The sequence below is a fragment of the Tripterygium wilfordii genome, chromosome 2 (assembly GCF_013401445.1).
Source record: "Tripterygium wilfordii isolate XIE 37 chromosome 2, ASM1340144v1, whole genome shotgun sequence".
Classification (NCBI taxonomy): Eukaryota; Viridiplantae; Streptophyta; class Magnoliopsida; order Celastrales; family Celastraceae; genus Tripterygium; species Tripterygium wilfordii.
In genome coordinates this window covers 10,180,922-10,201,244 of record NC_052233.1, presented here as the reverse complement: position 1 = coordinate 10,201,244, position 20,323 = coordinate 10,180,922, and the positions used below count along the sequence as shown (strand labels likewise).

The window sequence follows — 20,323 nt, the reverse complement described above, 5'->3', positions numbered from 1 at the left end:
GTGACAAGTCGGTCTGCGTGCAATTTACCGTCATCTTTTCTTTTTCTTCTTTTTAAAAATTTCCAAAAAAGTTTATGGGCCTTACTTTCCTTAAAGCCCTCTGTTCTTTGTAGTCGGTCCGAGCCCAAAATCTGTTGGACCCGAGGGCCAAGAGGCCCAAGACTTTAACAAAGCGGCGGCAAACCCTATAAGTCACCGACGACACAACAAAAATCATTCCCGCCAACAGTCTCTCTCAACTCTCCCTTCGTCTTTCTCCGTGGCGCTCTCGATTCAAGGTATGCTATTGACGTTTCATTCAAATTCAAACAATAATCGACTGTTATGATTGATTTCCGAAATCTTTAATTTCAGTTTGGGTGGGTATTTTTGTAACTAAATTTGCTTTCTTCCTTGATTCTAAGTTTTTTCTTCGTTGTTGTTCATGATTTCTGTTCTGATTTTATTGGATTTTATTGTATTTTCAGTTTTGGTGTTTGATTTTTGCATCCAGACTGTGCTGAGCTTCTTGTATATGATAACAAAAACCCTATTTAGTGATTGCAGTTTAGCTCATATATCACTTTAATTTGAGCAGTCTCCAATTTAGCAAAACTAGGGTTTGAATATGAACTTCAGATTGAATTCGGGAAAATTTTACACTAGCCGTCAAATTTCCTCAACCCTCCTTGTTTGTCTAGGCCTAGGATCCACCAGGCAGAGTTTGCCTCTTATCTATCTTTTTCTAAAACAACAATAGAAGAAAAAAGAAAGCCTCCTTGTTTGCTTTATGGCTTTGGGAATGGAGAATAGACAGATCATTAATTTCTGGTCTTCTTATTTGATAATTTCTTTCTTTATTCATCCTTTATTTTAAAAAATTATTTCATTTTGTAAAATTATTAGAAGCAAGATTTTGATGCCAATATTGTTATTTTTTCCCCTGATTCTTGATTTAGAGTATCGTGGAACCTTGTTTCAAACTTCTTTATGTTAGTATGAATGTGAACCTGGTTGAATCTGTAGGAATGTGACTATGGTCTTGATTTGCATGAAAGCTGAAGTGCCATGAAAACTGGTAGAAAGCGAAAGGCAAAGGAAATTGAAGCCTCTATAAAGCAGAACATGAATTCAGTTTTCACTGAAATAAATGGATCTATAAACAGATCTGGAGGGTTGTATACAATAACTAAAGTTAAAAGAATGCCATAAAAATGTTCTCTTAGTTTGTCTTAAATTACAAATCTTATACTTCGAAGGGTGTATTTGGACATATTATTGAAAAATTTCATTAAAATGCTTTTAGTTTCAAAATTTTCCGCATTTTTACCCAGTTAGAGCTGTTTCTCTCTTTCTCTCTCCTTTTCCCCTTCCCCATTCACCTTTGGTAAGAATGTGGAAACAGTTCTATCAAGAGAAGGAAAAAAAAAAAATCAAAAGCGAACAGTTTTATTAAAAAAAAAAGTTAAATGAAATCCTTCATCAATCAAAAAGCTGAACGAAAGAAGTGAAGATATTTTGGTTGAAAAAGATGGCCAAATTTTACCTTGTTTATCCATTAACATATTCAGTTTGCATCTTTTATTCTTTTAGGCAATTGTTCAAATGTGTCCGAAACTTCAATGAAGATCAAGTTACAGCCTTTTCTGATTGATGACTGCACTTACAAGGGATTGGAAAGGTAAAATGTGAAACACAAAGGAAGCTGTCTGAAGCATCCCGGCAGAGCATGATTAATAAGTGCGATCCAAGATCAAAGTGCATTCTATTAATGCAACTGTGGGTACTAACTCCGCTCTGAAATGTCCTCTTTTTACTGTCTACAGAAACCTATCAATTCTGACTAGTTTTTGTTTTCTCTCTCTTTTGAATGCTATGACAGAGACGGAGTCTTTTGGGATCCTTTGATCTCTGTTTATCTTCCTCCCGAAAATTATCAGTGAAGACAGTTTAAACATTGGCAGAATTATTAGCTAGCCATGGATTTTTGGTGCTGATGCTCACAGAGACTGAAAGACTCTTTTCCTTGAAGTTCAAAAAATGTACAGGAGATGAGGAAACTGAGAAGTAGAGCTGCAGCTTGATAACTGGAGGAACAACTAACATATCAATTTAATATTTGCTAGGTCTGTTCAGGCATTTTGGCTGGGCTGCATTTGAAAGCATTTTCAAGGAAGAACGCTTCAAACAATCTTTATAAACGTTGATGGTGATACGATGGATGTCCATATGGTTCATAAGGGAACCATGGTTTTTTTTACTTTCAACCTTAAATTTTTGTTCTATGCACTGTCTTGGAACTAATTTATCAGACCTCAAAGTATAGGGGTAAAGATCCTTTGTGGAAAAGTCCCGTATAAAGATGAACACCTTAGAAATGATTCTCTTAGAACTGGTAGACCAATCCTTTCCCTGTTGTAGCTGATTTAAAACTCTCTTTTTTGACTGAATCACATTGTTTTCTGTTTTTGTACATGGACGTAACAGCAAACAACCTTATTGGGCACCATATTATTTGCTGCTGTTATTATTAGTGAGGGTTACCTCTGACAATGTTTATTCGCGCCCGACGTCAGGAGTTCGATTCTAAGCTAGCGCATATATTTCCATGTGGTTTGTTGGGTAGGTTTGCACGTACTTAGTCCGACTCAAGTTTGGGTTTAGTGAGGTGTCAAAGGGCATGCATGTTGACTTGTTCTCGGTTACCTATATATGTACATATATATGAAAAAAAAATGCAGAAGCTACAGTATATAATTAGAGAGTGGCAAAAATGCGGAAACTACAGTATATAATTAGAGAATGGCCCTTGGCCCTTGCTATGAGGGCCAATGACAGGCAACTGATAGTTAACTGGACACATCAGCCTCGACTAACTTCTACCCTCCAAAATAGCCGTTTCAACTTGGAACTCCCAAAGTCCCCATCAAAAATTCCCTTCACATGTATATAACTTCGAGAACAACCCACCCTTCTCCTTGGTAACACAGTCCATTTCCTTGATAATGTGGCAGTTTCTCTTATCTTCTTTCACTCCTTTTAGCGGAGAAAACAGAGCGGAACCTTTTCTTCCTTTGTCATAATTATATACCATGCCGGCCTAACAATGGAGACTAGAGGGTCAAAATAACACATTTCTGAGTCCCTTACTTTATACATCAGTTTGTCACCTAGCATCTAGCAATCACTGAAACATAGTTTCCTAAGTGAACAATTTTTGAGGGACATGGGGTGTGTTTTTGGCAAGGATTATCGGTCCTCACCTGATCATGAATATGAGAAGTTGAAACTGGAAAATGGCTATGTTCAGAAGAGGAATGGAGGGAGACCCATTGGAGAGGCTCCAGGCAAGGTGTTTGTGCATCAGCAGGATAACAAGAATGTGGCTGTGGTTAATGGTGATGGAGAGAAGGTGGTTTCTGGAGAAGGGGAGAAGGTCAGCAAAGGAGGCAATGCGCTGCAGAGGGTCACGTCGAGGAAGATTGGAGTTGATGAGCTTGTTGATGGGTGGCCTAAGTGGCTTGTTGATAATATACCTAGAGAGGTTCTGGCTGGTTTGGTTCCAAAGAGTGCTGACTCCTATGATAAGCTGGCTAAGGTTTGTGCCGTTGATTCATCGAATTCGTATTTTGCAATATGATTTGCTCTCAATTTGTTTTTTTCACTGAAACATAGAATAATTTGTTTCTGTTTTCTTTCCTAAAACAAAGTTACATATTAATGGTGTTACAATTACTGCAAGTCCTTGTTGAAGCTATTTTTTCTCCTCAACTTTTCTTGAAGCAAGAAAAGATTTTATGCGAAGGTGGTTTGAAATTTTTTAATTTGGCAGGTAGGACAGGGAACCTACAGCAATGTGTATAAGGCTCGAGACAGAGAGACGGGCAAGATTGTTGCGTTAAAGAAGGTTCGTTTTGACACATCAGAGCCTGAGAGTGTTAAGTTTATGGCAAGAGAAATTACGACACTGCAGAAGCTAGATCATCCCAATGTCATCAAGCTAGAAGGACTTGCCACATCAAGGATGCAATATAGTCTTTACCTCGTTTTCGATTGTATGCAGTCTGACCTATCCAAAATCATCTGCCGCCCTGGCGAAAGGCTTACCGAACCCCAGGTTGGAGTTACTTCTCCCGTCTCATCAAGCTATGAAGTTGTCTATTTACTTCTTTTGTGGTGGTTTTCTATATACTTACTGAACCATGATGATCTGAGATTTTCTAAATTAACCTACGGAGATTTGTGAATTACTAATGTGAAATATTAAGAAGGAAGAACTTCAAGTACTGTCTTCTAGTGCTATCCACAGTACATTAGAAGCGTAGAAGACGGATATATATTTTCAATTCTAATTATTTTCATGAGAAACCTGTTCTGTTCATGACTTTTTAGAACATGGAAAACTTTGCCTTAAATTTTTATGGCTTCGGTGCAGGTCAAATTCTATATGCAGCAGCTGCTTTCAGGTCTCCAGCATTGCCATGAAAGGGGGATTTTACACCGAGACATTAAAGGTTCTAACTTGTTGATAGACAAACATGGAATGCTAAAGATCGCGGATTTTGGGCTTGCTAATACTTTTACTCCTAAACAAAAGCGTCCACTTACAAGCCGAGTTGTGACACTCTGGTACAGAGCTCCTGAATTGTTATTAGGATCGACAGATTATGGAGTTGGTATTGATCTCTGGAGTGCAGGATGTTTACTTGCTGAGATGTTTGTTGGCAAGCCAATTATGCCTGGAAGGACAGAGGTAAACCCTCTTCACCGCTTTTTATTCTCTTAGAGATTCTCTCCGTTTTTAAACATTGAACTGAATATAGTCCACTGCTCTTCGGCATCCATTATTTGATAGTTCTAACGCGTTGCAGCAGATAAGTAATCCCCGAGTCATCATCGCTGCCTGTAATAGTGAACAATGGAGTTGAGTCTAGTTTTCATTTAATTGAGTAGTTCTCTATGCTTTCAGGTTGAGCAGCTTCATAGGATATTCAAGCTTTCTGGTTCACCCTCAGAGGATTATTGGAAGAAAATGAAGCTACAAACAAGCTTCCGACCACCACAGATTTATAAACCTAGTTTTCAAGAAGCCTTCAGGGATTTCCCTGAATCCTCATTTGGTCTCTTGACCGCTCTTCTCGCTTTGGACCCGGGATATCGAGGAACTGCTGCTTCTGCTCTTCAAAGTCTAGTAAGTACAATTAGCTACATCATTTTTAAGCATCTTAATTATTTATTTTTTGATGAACAGATATTGATTATCTAGACTGAATAACATGCTTTCATGATTAGGATATAATAAGACATATATCCCATAACATGAGCGCTACATAATCAGCTATAACATATAATTAGACAATGTAATAACGAAAGTCAATGTAATTAGACAACGTAATAACGGAATTCAATGTAATTAGATAACGTACTACTGTTATGGCCGGTCATAGAAGAAAATGTTAGGGATATAAGTCATTTTCAATCCCATAATTGTTTCAAGAATATAAGAAATCTAATAAACAAAGTCATACTGCTTGGATGTCCTGCATAGCAAGTAGAAATTTAAATATAAAGATCCATTTACGTACTAATCAGAAGTAATAAACATTTCTGCCTTGCCATCCATGCATCTTCTTCCCAACTTTGGTCTATTTCTTGGAGAAGTCTAGTATTGCAATGTCAAGCCTTCTTTTATTCCAGGATACGATATACGTCATAATTAGCTTTTGAAGCTTCTCTGTTCATAACTTCCGAACTTCTTTCTCCTTCACCTGCACCTGCTCCTCCTCTCTTTTTTGATCCTCAAGCCCTTCCACAACCTCCTTGTCAATCATCTTTTAAGCATCTTAATTGGCGCGTTGTGGTATCAAAGTGTCTTGCCATGACCCATGAGGCCAAACTTTTACTTCATCATATATATAAACAAAGTTCATGATGAAAACCCAACCGTCAGATGCACAGAATACAAGTAGTAAAGGTTGAGATGAACTTTATCCCAACTGGTAATAAACTGAGCACAGAAACATCTTGCAATTTGATTTGCTGAACTCTTCACATTATTTCTTTCTCCTGCCATGATTCTGTGAAGTGTTTATGCTCAACTTGTACCTCATTCTTGGGAGTTATTTTTGCGATTACAGTTCTTCTGTTCAAGCCCGCTGGCATGTGATCTGTCAGGATTACCAATAATACATAGAGGGGAGGATGAGCCAGCTTATATCAGTACTGCAAAAAGGTACGTTATAGTGCTTGAACGGCACTCTTGAGAGAAATTCACACCATCTGTTCTATTTCATTGAACCGGCTCTAGTTCTACGAGACAGGTTCTCATATGCAACCACATCGCGCTCAAGGTTGCTTATTATTTGCATCGTTGAGAGAGAATTATCCTACTCCTTATCATTTTTAGCTTGAATGTGACGTCTTTTCAGTTTATGGTAGTTTGGTTGGTGCTGTTGCCTAGAATAATGGCTTTTATCAAAGTTGATATTCAAATCCTGGACTGAAAACTTGGTTGGCAAAACCGCCTTTTTTCTATCATGGATTCATGGCATGTCTAAATACCCAGCAAGTTAATTATGTGATTGCCTTTAATATTACAGGCATAAGGCCACAAAATCAAAGAAATCCTCTCGAGCACATCGTGAAAGTCATGTGAGGAAGAACCAAGTCGCTGGAAAATCCGAAGGAGATACTGGATCTTCTAAAGAGGTAGAAATCATTTTTACTTTGGTTATATCTCCTGCTGCAATATTTCCAACTGACATCACTTATCTAACTGAACTGAAATTTTCCACCTTTAAGTTTCTTGTGAATGCTACCTTAGGAAGCTAAATCATCAACTGAGATAATCATTTTGTTATAGCAGGACAAGAATGCAGAGGCAAACATACAAGGCCAAGAGACAGGTCACAGTTCAAGTAGCATCTCCTTCAATTCGAAACCAATGACACAAGAACGAGGCCTGTATCGCTCTCTCTCCCCAGTTCGTCGTTCTCAACAACAAAAGGCGTTGCCGATTACTATAGGACATCCTAATGCTACCAAGAACATCCAGAATTTCACTCTCTTACAGGCCTCCATAACAGACATCATTAATCACAATCATAGCGGGGGGGGCTCTAGTCAATATCGTCGGTCTCTGTCTACATTGGATTTCCGAGCTCTTGATCCTGAGAAGATGGCAAAACTTTTCGAACTAGGTAAAAGTTTGTCCATGGAGCATGACCACTAGCTAGCTCAAATGATCGTCTTATGCGTTTGTACTTTCTATTATATTGTTGTGTATGGTATAAATGAGTGAACATATATATATTTTTTAATTTTCCTGTGTTTACTTGGTTGAAATAGTTATCTGTGAACTTGCTCTTGGTCCATTTGAAGCTGTTTCAGTGTTTCTTAGTGATGATTTGAGTTTACCTTCCATGGTGCCATCCTCCTCCTCTCCAGCTCCGGATTCCCTAAACTGTCATTCGGACCTCTATGACTTGGATCGGTCCTCGAACCCCATCTGATACTACCCTCCTCCTAATTCACTTAATACTTAGCAGATATACTAGGATGATCCATATAAACACTTAAAAAGAGATTTCATTGCAGGCAACTTCTTCTTCTTAAAAATATGTTTTCAGCCTTCTATACATCATAGAATTGTGATCATGTGGCGTCTCTCGCAAGCAAACATTCCTCATACTGAGATAATTTGGTAGCTAATGAACAATAAGACAGATTCAGAAAATTGATCAGCTAAAGTACGAGAGGAGAAGAGAGAGAATAGCGTCAATCTCTCACATATAACTAATCTATAGAATTTTCATTTCGACATTAAAATAATCATTATGTTGTATAAAACCATAGATACACTCATCCATCTGTTTTTAATCATATTAATTACATTTTCACTAATATCTCGATCATTTTGACAAATCGAGTCAAGATATGTACTTCTCCCGTTCATTCGGAATGAATTTTTTCAAACTGGGTTGTTAGAATATATGAAATATATGTTGAAATGCTTGTACTTTGGAGGTCATATGCCTTAAAAGCATAATTTGTTCTACAAAATTGTGAGATTGTTCAAGAAATCTTTACTATAAGACTTGTCGGCTGACCAAAAAACAAAGAAAGTAAAAGAAAAAGAGAAAAAACAGAATAAACACACTTTTCTTTTTTGAGATTTCGAGGTTACCTTCTGATTCAGTTTGAACCATAAAATTCACTGTTCTTCCCTTAAAGCCCCCACAACCCGCCTAATTATAGCGAAGTTTAACTACTTCTTTGGCCATTTCAGTCATTCCACAAAGCTCAGACCAGTCAAAGAAGAAGCTCAAGAGCTGGACATTCTTTGGACGCCTTAACAATCCAAGTCCCACCAAAGAAAGCGACAAAGGCGTACGAAAATACCAGCACATTTGAATCCTTGCACCGCTCAGGACTCTTATCTTTCTCGGTCTCTGACCTTTATCTTCTCTCACGCCACAGATGAACCAACACAAGCTTCTAATATTCAACTTTCTTTCTGCTTTGGTGAGCAGTAGTAGAAGACCCAGATGGCAAAGCGTGTGTACCAAGTCTGGAAGGGACGCAATGTAAGGTTTTCTCTACAGTACGGTCTTTTATGCTTCTCTTAGTATGGTCACTCGTTGAATCTTCAATGTAGTTTTGTTCAAGTAGTTTAATTTTGATGTAAGTTAGGTTTGGGCGTTCTCTGCCTGTATTGTTGAGTTTTGATACGATTAGGGATCGATTCTTGTTTTCGGGTTTTGTTCAATTCTTCTCAAGGTTTTGTGGGTTTCTGTTTCTCTGCGAAAAATTGATTTGGCTTTAATGGATGTGTTGTGTTTTGGTGCTTATTTTGGTCAATTGTTCGGATTTGCTTTTGCTGAGTGGCTCTTATGTTAAGTTGTGTTTGCGTCTAAAGTGAGCTGCATATCTGGGGTTCAGTTAATTGGTCTACACTGTATGCAATTATCTTTAGCCTTGGCAATATCAATGAATGGAGTATATGAACTGTTGGATGCAAAAGTATCCTTTCACGGGAACACTTGGGTAAAATGTAGCAAATTCTTGTTGCATGTAGTGGGAGGAAAAGGAAAAGGTATTCTGTAAGTTTTTCTATGCTCAGTGGAAAATGAGTAAATGCAGAATATTTGTGACTATCATTATGGTACCGTTTCTTATGGATCTTCTCGTAATTGAAATGATTGTTAATTCTTCCATTTCATTTCACGTTTCCATTCTCTGTAAACTCAACTTTTTCTCTCTCTTTTTTTTAAATTTTTTCTGTCTCACCACTTTGTCTATTCAGTATTCTCCTGTCATATCTCTTCCTCTTTCCTGAATATAATTTCATTATGTGCATTCTACAGAAATTTATCTTCAGAGGGAGGCTTATTTTTGGTCCGGATGCGAAGTCACTGGTCATAACCTTGTTGCTTATCATTGTTCCCATTGTCGTATTTTGCACTCATGTGGCAAGGAATCTCTTCTATGAATTTCAGTCATCTTTTGCAAGCTACACAATTCTGGTGGTTACTATTGTACTCACAGTCAATGTAAGTATTGCTAGTTTCACCTGAGGAAGCTCCTGTCTTTTCTTTGCTTGATCACTGGTCATAACCTTCAATTGTCTTTGCTTGATCATAATAGGTATTATTGCTTCTTCTTCTTACTTCAGCACGTGATCCAGGCATTGTTCCCCGCAATCCGCATCCACTAGAGGAAGATACTTGTTATGACTCTTCAGTTTCACTTGAAGCTGGTTCAAGACAAACACCAACCCCACGATTACCCCGTACACAAGATCTCATGGTCAATGGTTTCACTGTGAAGGTCAAGTATTGTGAGACATGCATGTTGTATCGTCCACCCCGCTGCTCGCATTGTTCTGTATGTGATAATTGTGTGGAGCGGTTTGATCACCATTGCCCATGGGTAGGACAGTGCATTGGCTTGGTACGTGGACTATAATGCTCAAAATTTTATTCTTGTAGACACATTATGTCGTTTTATAAATCCCTTTTTCCATTGCCCACTACTCTACAAAGAAGGAGCATGAAAAAAATAGTTTTTCCTCGAGAAAAATACCAGAGTAATCTTTGCACAAGCCTTCCAATCTCTGGTGGAGAAATATAAGTGGGACTTTACACATTGCTGTTATTTTGATTAGTATTTGATACAACTAATAATATATTAATATTTCGATATACAGAGTAATTTTTGCACATGCCTTCAATGTCTGGCATAAGTTGGTTACGTTCACTTGGTTCCCAGCTGAAACAGCCAAAATCTTTCATACAAACCATTCATTTTAGTTTACTTGAAGAAGATGCTTTGCAGTGAAATATGGCAATTCTGATTTATAACTCAAAGTAGTCATAATTAGGCTTAGCAATGCTGTTATTGATTGATAATTTGACAGCCGGATCAGCCTATTAGGAGGATGGGGGTTGAGGAAAAATAACAGAGGAATGGTTTAGACCGAAAGTTCACACAGTTATTGGCATAAGTGGAAACACATGAAAATCTTATTTCCAAGGAGCAGGACCATTTCTTTGATCCTTTTTCCGTGCGCCTTATTGGAAGTTCAATGCTGTGAAATGATAGAGAAAATTTCAATGTCCATGATGCTTCTGAAACCCAAGCTAGATGCTAGTGGGGATTGTCACCTTTTTGGTCCACTGATTGCAGGTTGTTTATCAATGATTTGTGCATTTGTGCAGCGCAACTACCGTTTCTTCTTCCTGTTCGTGCTTTCTTCAACTCTTCTCTGTATCTTCGTCCTTGCAATGTCAGCCATGCATTTGAAATTTCTATTGGATAATTATGGAACCATTTGGAAGGCAATCAAAGAATCACCAGTATCATTGATACTTATGGCATATAGCTTCATCTTTCTCTGGTTTGTTGGAGGCCTCACCTGCTTCCACCTATATCTTATTGGCACAAACCAGGTCAGTTTCTGTATTTTATGTCAACAATAATCTGCTGAGGCATTATTGGCTAAAAATTTGTGTTTCATAATTGTATTGACATCCTCTCTTTGCCATTCCCTTTGTCAATAAATTTTCTAATTCTTCACTTCTTCAGACTACTTACGAGAACTTTCGATTCGGAGTAGCCAATAGACCCCGTGCTTTTGACCGTGGTTGTTTGAACAATTTTCTTGAAGTATTTTGCTCCAAGATAGAGCCTTCAAGAAACAAATTCCACGCTCGTGTAGAAGAAAGGCCTGCCCTGTCTCTAAACCCAGAAGCAAAGGTAGCTGGCTCCAAAGGCAACCGAAGAGTCAAAGTAGAAGATGATCAGATTGGTGATGACCTCATGAAGATATCCCAAAGGCAACAAATCGAAGAATAAGCTTAAGACATTAATATCTGAACTTGGTTTGGTTTGTGTCTTTCAAACACACCATGTCCATGATAGACACACCAAATGAGCAGTAAAGAGTAGGAACTTGAGATTCTTGGGTTTCTTGGCAACATGATGACAGGAATACAAAGTGTATGTGTTCTAGGCATTAAAGGTCACATTATAGGAATAGATGTTATATACCTTTTGTAACATGTTCTGTATTGTTAATTTACTTCGAACCTCATTTTGTTCATTGGATTCAAAGTTCTTTTATCAGGGAAAAAAAGAAGAAGAGAGTAAACCACAGCCACATTCTATCAAATCACAAAACAAATATAGTCAATGATATGAATCTTAGCCTTTTCAGGAAGACATCTACTTTCTTTTTTTTATATAGCATGTAACTCGTCCAAGATACAGTCACATTGGACCCTTCTTACATGAGAAACCTCATGCACTTGAATCTCCCTATCCCACACGTATCAGGCAATTACAGGACCTTTAGCCTGAACGTGGGAGTTGAACCTAGAACCTCTTGTTTTTTGCAAGAGTTAAATCCCGTGAATTTGTCAAGAAACTATCAAGAATGTAATGCCTTCACCCCAGACACAGCCTAAAGGCTAAACTAGACTTTGCGCAAGAAAAGGTTATAAAGGACAATGTCAAGTAATTATGGTGGCAATATCACCAATTACGCTTTGTTAAGGACTAAAGTGAAAATTCACACAAATAGAAGCCCTTTCGTGAGAAAGGGGGTTTATTCAATTTATTTTTCTTTTATCGAAAAAGAGGAAAAACCAAGATCTATTTGATTTGACTCAATGTTTATCTAGCCCTTTCTTTTCATCTTCTAGGGTTTCTTCACTGTTCGCTCTTACGACCTCACCTGAATTTCTTTGCGATTCTTTTTCTCTCTACAGTCCCTACCGTCGGACACTAGAATTAATTCAAGATGGTGAGTGACTTCGATTTCGGCAGATCTGCATCGCTTTTTTGGTTTTGGTCTACTTACATCTGTTTGAAATTGATGTATTTGGTGTAATTTCAGGAGGGAAAGGGTAATCTGGAAGTGTCAATAGAGCAATTGTTGAATGTGGAGAAGCAGATGAGGTTGGCTGGTGAAGTCGCCGGCACTAAGAAGGCCGTCACTGAAATTCTCCAACTCTGCTTTGAAGCTAAGGATTGGAAGGTCCTTAATGACATGATTCTCGTCTTGTCCAAAAAACGTGGTCAACTCAAGCAGGTATTGGACACTCGCTCTGTCCCACATACGCATAATTGAATTACCGATTTGTGATCAGAGCCTAGAAATATGTTAAAGAATGCGTTTGATCGGTTATTTGATTTATATGTATTTTCTGGTTACAACGAGGATGATGTTGGCCATTTAAACACTTAACTTGTTTTAGTTCTGTTTTTATTTTAAAAAGCTTGTTTTTTCAGTTGCTTGACTATTGTTTTCTGTTAGCGCTTCGATTGTATTAGAAGGTAGTTTGGAGTAATTTTCATCAGTGCATTGCCCTGAGCTGGTTAATGTTCCGTTTGATACCTTAAAATTAGTAAATGTCGGTATTGAGAGTTCTACCACTGCAGCTTATAGTTGCTGGTCTTTTAAAATATCATAGGGATTTTTGAGCCTTTTGGCTACTTTGAGAGACCTCGGTGGCGTATGTATGTGAATTTCGCTCAGAGTCTCAAACAAGTAAAATAGTTCTTTAATGGTGTGTTTATGCATGTGCAAATTAAAAGAATGTGCATGTTTGTGGTGATATCACATCATAATTTTAAACTTTTTGCAATTATTGTATCTTTCCTTGTGCTGCTATTCATCATTTATTTATTTTTGTTTGTGTTAGTTTACCAATGCCAGTCAACAATATGTTTTCCCAACAGCTCATATAATTCCAGTTGCTTGATGATCTGTTTCGTCAATTATTTTGTTGAAATATCTGGGCTAAGTCGGTTCAGTTTTATAGATAAATTAGCATTTATTGGTAAGGTTTTAATGGAATTTGAATTCTTTGCACAGGCTGTGACAGCGATGGTCCAACAAGCGATGCAGTACATTGACCTCACTCCAGATCTTGAAACTCGTATAGAGCTTATTAAAACACTTAACAATGTGTCTGCAGGAAAGGTTAACATATTGTTATGAAGTTTCTTGTTGGATTGACTGAAATAATACCAATTTTTGTGCATATTATTTCAATAACTTTTATGCTGTAGATATATGTTGAAATTGAGAGAGCACGGTTGATAAAGAAACTTGCAAAAATGAAGGAAGAACAGGGACTTATAGCCGAAGCTGCAGATTTGATGCAAGAAGTTGCAGTAAGTCTTATGCTATCATTCATCTTGTTGTCCGTCTGGATGTAAGAAAATGTTTTGGACCGCATTGTGTTCTCAAGTCCTCCGCTCCTCTCTCTGTGGTATGCATATCTGATCTTTTGAGTGTCAGGTGGAAACTTTTGGTGCCATGGCGAAAACTGAGAAAATTGCATTCATTCTTGAACAAGTATGGGCTTCTTACTCATGATTTTTTTTATATAATCTGAAGACTTATTTCTTTGCGTTTGTTGTAATTTTTCAATGATTAAACTTTGTAGGTTCGTTTGTGCCTGGACCGTCAAGATTATGTCCGTGCTCAAATTCTCTCCAGGAAAATCAGTCCAAGGGTCTTTGATGCTGATACTTCAAAAGAAAAGAAAAAACCCAAGGAAGGTGAGAATGTTGTTGAAGAGGCTCCTGCTGATATACCCTCATTATTGGAGTTGAAGCGGATCTACTATGAATTGATGATAAGGCATGTGGTTACTTTACTCCTTCCCTTTTTTGTTCTATTTGCTTTAATTGATCCTATTTTCTTGCAAGTAGATTGATTGGAATTTAGTCTTTTGTAACATCGATTTCATTATATTGTACATTGTAATGCTATGTACATGTTTTCGTTACATCGTCAACTGATATATCTTACATTTTTTGTCCCAACATTTTTGTAGGTATTATTCCCATAACAACGATTATCTTGAAATTTGTCGATGCTATAAGGCCATATATGAGATTCCCTCTGTCAGGGAGAATCCAGCCCAGTGGATTCTGGTAATGAGCTCAATTTATTTCCTTAACGAGCACCCTTTAGTCTTCTGTGATTCTTGAGTTCTAACTTCTTATGACGTGTAGGTTCTGAGGAAAATATGTTGGTACTTAGTTTTATCGCCACATGACCCGATGCAGTCAAGCCTTCTGAACTCCACATTGGAGGATAAGAATCTTTTTGAGATTCCAAAATTTAGGTTTGTCTTTGTTGAACTTAGTATTGTGTCAGATTCTCTCTCATTTTAATGTTCAATGTCTTTCATAATGCCTGCATTGATCGACAATGTGCTACAGGTTGCTACTGAAACAGTTAGTAACGATGGAGGTTATCCAATGGACCTCTCTGTGGACTTCATACAAGGAGGAGTTCGAGAACGAGAAAAACCTGCTTGGAGGTTCTTTGGTTGACAAAGCAGCGGAAGATTTGAGGCAAAGAATAATTGAACATGTAAGTTTCCCGTCCTGTTTTTGGCACTCTCTCTGTTTTCTTTCTGCATGTGGATTTTTTTAAAAAAATTCTGTCCGCATTTGGTGGCTTACAGAATATCCTCGTTGTTTCAAAATACTACACAAGGATTACCTTGAAGAGACTTGCGGAGCTTCTGTGTCTCAGCATCCAGGTTTGCTTGCGCTAGTATTCTTTTCTTACTGAATGTCATTGTGGCTGACCTCTTGTTTGGGCTTGCATATTATCATCGTTGAGAGTTTTCTTGGGCCCTCAATCTGCGTCTTTCGCTAAGGATGTTTAGAGATCCTGTAGTGCATGACAAATTAAAAGGTTTCTTTGATTTGCTGGTACTTTTCGGTATACTCCTTGTTTATCATGAAAACTCAAATAGATGAAGTTATTTACTGTTTCCCTACTTTCATAACATTACAACGCCAGATGATAATTTACTTGCAGTGAATCAGAATATAGACAGTATTGAGTTCTGAACGTGTTAAACATATCAAGTGGTGTGAACCATGTTGTGAGTTGTGCTTCAATATTACCTAGAAACGTGGTTTTGTTCTTAATGCCATGAAGTATATCTGCCGCTGAGGTTTATTTCTAACAGTGTCATTTATGTTCTTTTGCTTTGCCATTTGTCCTGCTACTATTTCTACTATTTCTTAGTTGTATAAATGCCGCAATGAAGTATATGTGCTTTTTTTATTGGAAAAGAATTTTATTCAAGCACCAAGGGGGTGCAACCAAGGTAGTTAAATCGTAAAATCGAATCGGAATCGGAGAAGGGGTGTAAAATCGGAATCGTAAACTCGAATCGTAAAATCGTAAGATTTTACATACGTTGTAACATTAAGAATAATTCTCAATAATGTTCCAAAAATAACATAAAATTTATTGGATATATTTCTGAACCATATTTTTGTTTTATTTTGGTCCGACAGGGTCCCTTTACACTCCTTTTACACCCAAATATGTATCTAAAACTACATTAAAATTAAAAAAAGGAAAAAAGAAATACAAACAATTGCAACAGATTTTAACGATTTTACTCGCGATTTTACCGATTTTAACGATTTTACTCGCGATTTTATGTGATTTTGTGCGATTTTACAACCCTTACGATTCCACTGCTATTTAACTAGGTTTCTATAGGTATGATCGTAAAATCGTACGATTTTACGATCAAAATCGCGATTTTAACTACCTTGGGTGCAACCCAACTGAAATTACGAGCAGCAATGAAGTATATTTCCTGTTGGGGTTTATTTCTAATGCTGCCATTTATGTTCTTTTGCTTTGGCATTTGTTTGTTGCTACTATTTGTTAGTTGTATAAAATATAAATGCATACAAGCAACATGTGGCCCAATGATAGAGTTGCAGGGGTGCAACCTAGAGGTCACAGGTTCAATTTCCAAAAACAACCTCAATGGGGGTAAGGTCTGTGTACATCTTGCTTGTCCCCGACTTCGCCCACTGCGGGAACCTTGTGCACTGGTGTTGTTTACCTATAAATCCTTGGCATGCTTCAATTAAATCTTTATTTTCAACTAATGTGAAGACACTTTTGAAACTCAGGAAGCTGAGAAGCATCTATCAGAAATGGTCGTGTCGAAAGCATTGGTTGCAAAGATTGACCGGCCAATGGGAGTAGTCTCTTTCCAAGTTGCGAAGGATAGCAATGATGTTCTCAACTCATGGGCAATGAACTTGGAGAAGCTGCTTGATCTTGTTGAGAAGAGCTGCCATCAAATACACAAAGAAACCATGGTTCACAAAGCTGCTCTGAAAGTCTGAGAAGGTATTTCACTGCTGCAGATTGTTATGTCTCTTTGCATGTTTGTTACTTAAAGGAAGAGCATGAATAAATTGATCTAAAGGGGCAATGGCTCCGTACATATACGCTTTCAGGTGATGCCAAATTCAGGATGCTCCTGGACATAGGTGACCTAGTCAATTTCAATTCAAGCCCACCAAGCCTAGTTAATCAAAGTCCATGTTTTGCATCCCCCCGCGAAAGTTCTTTATTTTGTTGGTCAGGGATATAGAATTCCGATTCCTAGAAACCATGGTAAAAATTTGTTGTATACTACCAACAAATGCTCGACCACTGTGGGATAGCAGGACCCATATGGGCATGTTTTATATCAGTCTGAAGAAATTTCAGTGTTTTTAGCCTGCCTTTGTTATGTTATAATCTCTCATTTGACATTGTTCCTATTACCTTTTTCTATTGATGAATATTTCTTTCTTCATAGTTTCCATGGTTGGATTGAGAGCTTCTTATCCTCATTATTCAATGAAATTCATCATTTGTCGGTATTCTGGGAAAGGAGGAAAGAAAGCAGTCTGAATTGTTCTGCGACATCGCAACAACCAAGCCACAAGATTGGGAATTTCAAGATCAATGGTTCAACTAGATGCTCGTTTACTGTTTTTAGCCACTGGCAGTCACCGAGGTTCAAATAGACGATATAATTGAGTTTTCTGAAACAGTGAAAAAGAGCAAAAACTTGTTGCTTCTTCGTTTAGATTTTCTCGGATTCGGTTGCTTCCACGTTTAGATTGTCTTTCTAAACAAGGAATGATTTTTCTGTCAAAGCCAGAAAGCAAAGAACAAATAGGTTGTTGACTTGTATGCAATTTATGTTTGGATAATTGGACTAATATAATAAACAAAATCATTTCGTAGACCAATAACTTTGAATAAGGAACTAAGAATACAATGAATGGAAATGCAAAAACAACTAGAGATGAACTAGTCCACTTGATCAATTTATTCAGATTTAGTCGTATAACGACTGGAATCTGACCACCCCGGTATCAGAAAATCTGCATCATCCCCCTGTCCAGTCGCTAGTAAAAAGTTTTCTGGCATCGGATCCCATAAATATGTAGGAAAATTGGTTGGTGGTGGGGAAGAAGACGATGAAGAAAGCGGGGAACAAGAAGATAGAACAGAAGTAGACTGCAATTGTGTAGCCACTGAAGATGATGGGAAAGTAATATTATTATGTCCATGCACATTCATTGGATTTGGCTGCTGCCTTTGAATATCTCCAGACCCCAAAATCAACTGAGGATAGCTCCCCAAGTCCCTTGAAACCTCAAAATGTTGTGGAAAAGCTTGAGAGTAGTGATGATGGACAATTGGCTCAGTTGTTGAAGGAATGGACAAAAGGGTATTTGGAGGATCAGAAATGTGCATTTGGGTTGAAATGGGAATGGCGGTGGAGGGACGGAGCTTGACGTTTTCCGGGAAGTTGAGTTTGGCCTTGTTGCCTCTAAAGCGTAAGGCGGCCTCGTCGTAGGCCCTGGCCGCTGCTACCGCCGTGTCAAATGTACCTAACCACACTCTGGATGCCTTGAAAGGGTCTCTTATTTCTGCTGCCCATTTTCCCCAAGGCCTCTGCCTCACTCCCCTGTATCTTCTCCTAGGGTTTTGTTCGTTGTTCTCATTGTGTTCATATACTGGAGTGACTGCTGCTGTTGTTGCTCTTGTGCTGATCATGCTTGAAGTTTCAGTTCCGGCTGGTTTGTACAACAAATGTGTTTGATAAGTACAAATTCAATTTAGATTTTGTAAAAGAAGTACAACGTTGACCACTTTTTGGTCAGAAAATATTGCTTCCGTATCCCGCTAACATCCCTTTCTTGTTACTTCTAACACCAATCTTACAGATGTCAGTGTTTCTTACGGATCTCAGTGTTTTTTGGTCACAGTTATTCCAAATGCTGAGATGTACGCATACGATTTCATATGAATCATGTGGGTCATGTGGAGATCACAATTTCACATAGATCATGTGCGTCCGTTCTAGTATTTGGGATGACTAAGACAAAAAACACACTCAATTCTTAAGCATTTTGGTTATTCAACTTGAAAAACCAACCATATTAGCAAAGAATAAATCAATAAGAAAATTTTTAAAGAAAAAAAACACAAGAAATTATTTGATTAACAAAAAAAAAAAAGAGAGGACTTTTATGCTGTCTATGATCATCAACTGTTCTATTGCCAAAAGGGCAAAAAAATCCAAGAAAAAACCAATTATTGTAGCTTTACCTCTAACAGCTGAAGATGATGAACCTCCACCAAAAACTGTAGAAAGTCTTGAAATCATTCTGGACATTTCTGCTCCACCAACACCACCCTCATCTTCTCTCCCTCTCTTCTCTCCAACACCAGAACCTTCACTTGACGTCAAACCAATATCCGTCTCACCAGGCACATCTCCGGCCGCCACCTGCGTCAGAGCAGACACCATGACAGACATCTCTCTCTCTCTACCCAGGTCAGAAAAAACCCAACCTTGCTGTCTCCGTTGATTGTTTGACTCCATCAACACCCACCCATCAATGTTCTTGTCTTTTTCTCTCGGATTTTCCATTGTTTCTAACGCTACACATAAACGTAAAATACAGAGCACCTTATGAAGGAGAAGGAGCAGAGGAGGAGAAACAGAGTATGTTTCCGACAACAATCTTCGAATTCAAAAGTGTGTTTGAAGAATTGACATTTATATAGCGGTGAAAGACGTGAGTATTTTTGCATCAACTGAAAATATAAAATAATAAATTAAATAATTGAAATTAATTAAATAAGTACCGCCATTGAAACCACTGTATTTTTGTTGGGTTCTTCGATGTGAAGTAATCTATGTATGAAAGAAGTTGCACTTTGGAATAATTCGTATTTATGTAAGGTGTGGCTATATCTATCTATCGATAGAAAGCCTAGAAAGGTAATGGATAGGGAGGTTGATGAGCTTTTGTCGGAGTCAAATGTTGGTGTAAACGGATATGAGAAGAACGTTTTGGTTGGCAATTTAACTGAAACTCTTTTCCCTTGGAGTCGGTGTCGAAAGAAGCCGACATGGACCTGTTCATTTGTACCGCAAATATGAGGGTCCCACTTTTTTTAAAAAATATTCAATAATATAGTTGCCTCAATTGGTTAATTTGATTTTTTTTAACACTTTTTGGATGACACAAGGTGATGACATACATGTAATCTTTGGGTTTGATAGTTGGATTATAGTGATAATTTATAAAGTCCAACTTGTGTAGTTTAATTTTCTTAGAGATGACATGAAGTCCATATATATACATGTTTGTATTAGCATTAATAATATTAATTGGGTTGTCCAAAAAAAATAATATTAATTGGGTTGTCTTTTTATAGCACAGTACATAGTGTGAATTTTTTTTCCTAAAAAGGGATAACATGCCTTCCGAACAGTTGAATGGGTATACATTTAGGACCATCAAAACATCTCACACTATGCTGATGACATATAAGAGTGAACCGAAATCTATGTAGAAGAAATAGAGCTTCTAACCCCTCCTCATAAATGGGTAGACCCACGAAACTTGGAAAATCCAGAAAATTCAGAGATAAAACCAACTTAACAAATGTTCCATAATTTTCTTTTGGTCTAACCCTACA

The 20,323-nt window shown here is 37.7% G+C and overlaps 4 protein-coding genes across 7 annotated transcripts; 3 read left to right on the top strand and 1 right to left on the bottom strand.

The window, feature by feature from the left end:
- The first annotated feature begins 214 nt into the window (after window positions 1–214).
- LOC120008951 (probable serine/threonine-protein kinase At1g54610) lies at window positions 215–7,361 on the top strand. Of its 3 annotated transcripts, none has more exons than XM_038859370.1 (9): window positions 215–278; window positions 1,573–1,758; window positions 1,862–3,577; window positions 3,812–4,096; window positions 4,415–4,732; window positions 4,949–5,170; window positions 6,117–6,211; window positions 6,579–6,687; window positions 6,845–7,361. In XM_038859370.1, the coding sequence occupies exons 3-9, from the start codon at window positions 3,206–3,208 to the stop codon at window positions 7,208–7,210; spliced, it is 1,767 nt and encodes a 588-aa protein (XP_038715298.1). In that variant the 5' UTR covers window positions 215–278; window positions 1,573–1,758; window positions 1,862–3,205; the 3' UTR covers window positions 7,211–7,361. The 3 variants fall into 3 exon arrangements, with proteins under 3 accessions (XP_038715298.1, XP_038715281.1, XP_038715290.1); XM_038859353.1 differs by having other exon boundaries at window positions 6,842–7,361; XM_038859362.1 differs by having other exon boundaries at window positions 1,573–1,762; window positions 6,842–7,361.
- Window positions 7,362–8,312: 951 nt separating this feature from the next.
- Window positions 8,313–11,581, top strand: LOC120013372 (protein S-acyltransferase 8-like). The gene is made up of 5 exons (XM_038865165.1): window positions 8,313–8,564; window positions 9,345–9,530; window positions 9,625–9,930; window positions 10,698–10,928; window positions 11,065–11,581. Exons 1-5 carry the CDS (start codon window positions 8,526–8,528, stop codon window positions 11,332–11,334), a joined length of 1,032 nt encoding a protein of 343 aa, XP_038721093.1. The 5' UTR covers window positions 8,313–8,525; the 3' UTR covers window positions 11,335–11,581.
- A 541-nt stretch (window positions 11,582–12,122) lies between these two features.
- Window positions 12,123–17,571, top strand: LOC120013349 (26S proteasome non-ATPase regulatory subunit 12 homolog A-like). Of its 2 annotated transcripts, none has more exons than XM_038865140.1 (12): window positions 12,123–12,283; window positions 12,377–12,571; window positions 13,358–13,465; window positions 13,555–13,659; window positions 13,787–13,843; window positions 13,935–14,131; window positions 14,328–14,427; window positions 14,509–14,621; window positions 14,719–14,872; window positions 14,967–15,044; window positions 16,453–16,675; window positions 17,133–17,571. In XM_038865140.1, the coding sequence occupies exons 1-11, from the start codon at window positions 12,281–12,283 to the stop codon at window positions 16,669–16,671; spliced, it is 1,329 nt and encodes a 442-aa protein (XP_038721068.1). In that variant the 5' UTR covers window positions 12,123–12,280; the 3' UTR covers window positions 16,672–16,675; window positions 17,133–17,571. The 2 variants fall into 2 exon arrangements, with proteins under 2 accessions (XP_038721068.1, XP_038721060.1); XM_038865132.1 differs by lacking the exon at window positions 17,133–17,571 and adding an exon at window positions 16,786–17,131.
- On the bottom strand, window positions 17,524–19,631 carry LOC120013365 (ethylene-responsive transcription factor ABR1-like). The gene is made up of 3 exons (XM_038865153.1): window positions 19,484–19,631; window positions 18,941–19,276; window positions 17,524–18,405 (listed from the first exon to the last, which is right to left on the bottom strand). The coding sequence occupies exons 2-3, from the start codon at window positions 19,263–19,265 to the stop codon at window positions 17,651–17,653; spliced, it is 1,080 nt and encodes a 359-aa protein (XP_038721081.1). The 5' UTR covers window positions 19,266–19,276; window positions 19,484–19,631; the 3' UTR covers window positions 17,524–17,650.
- Window positions 19,632–20,323: the final 692 nt, after the last annotated feature.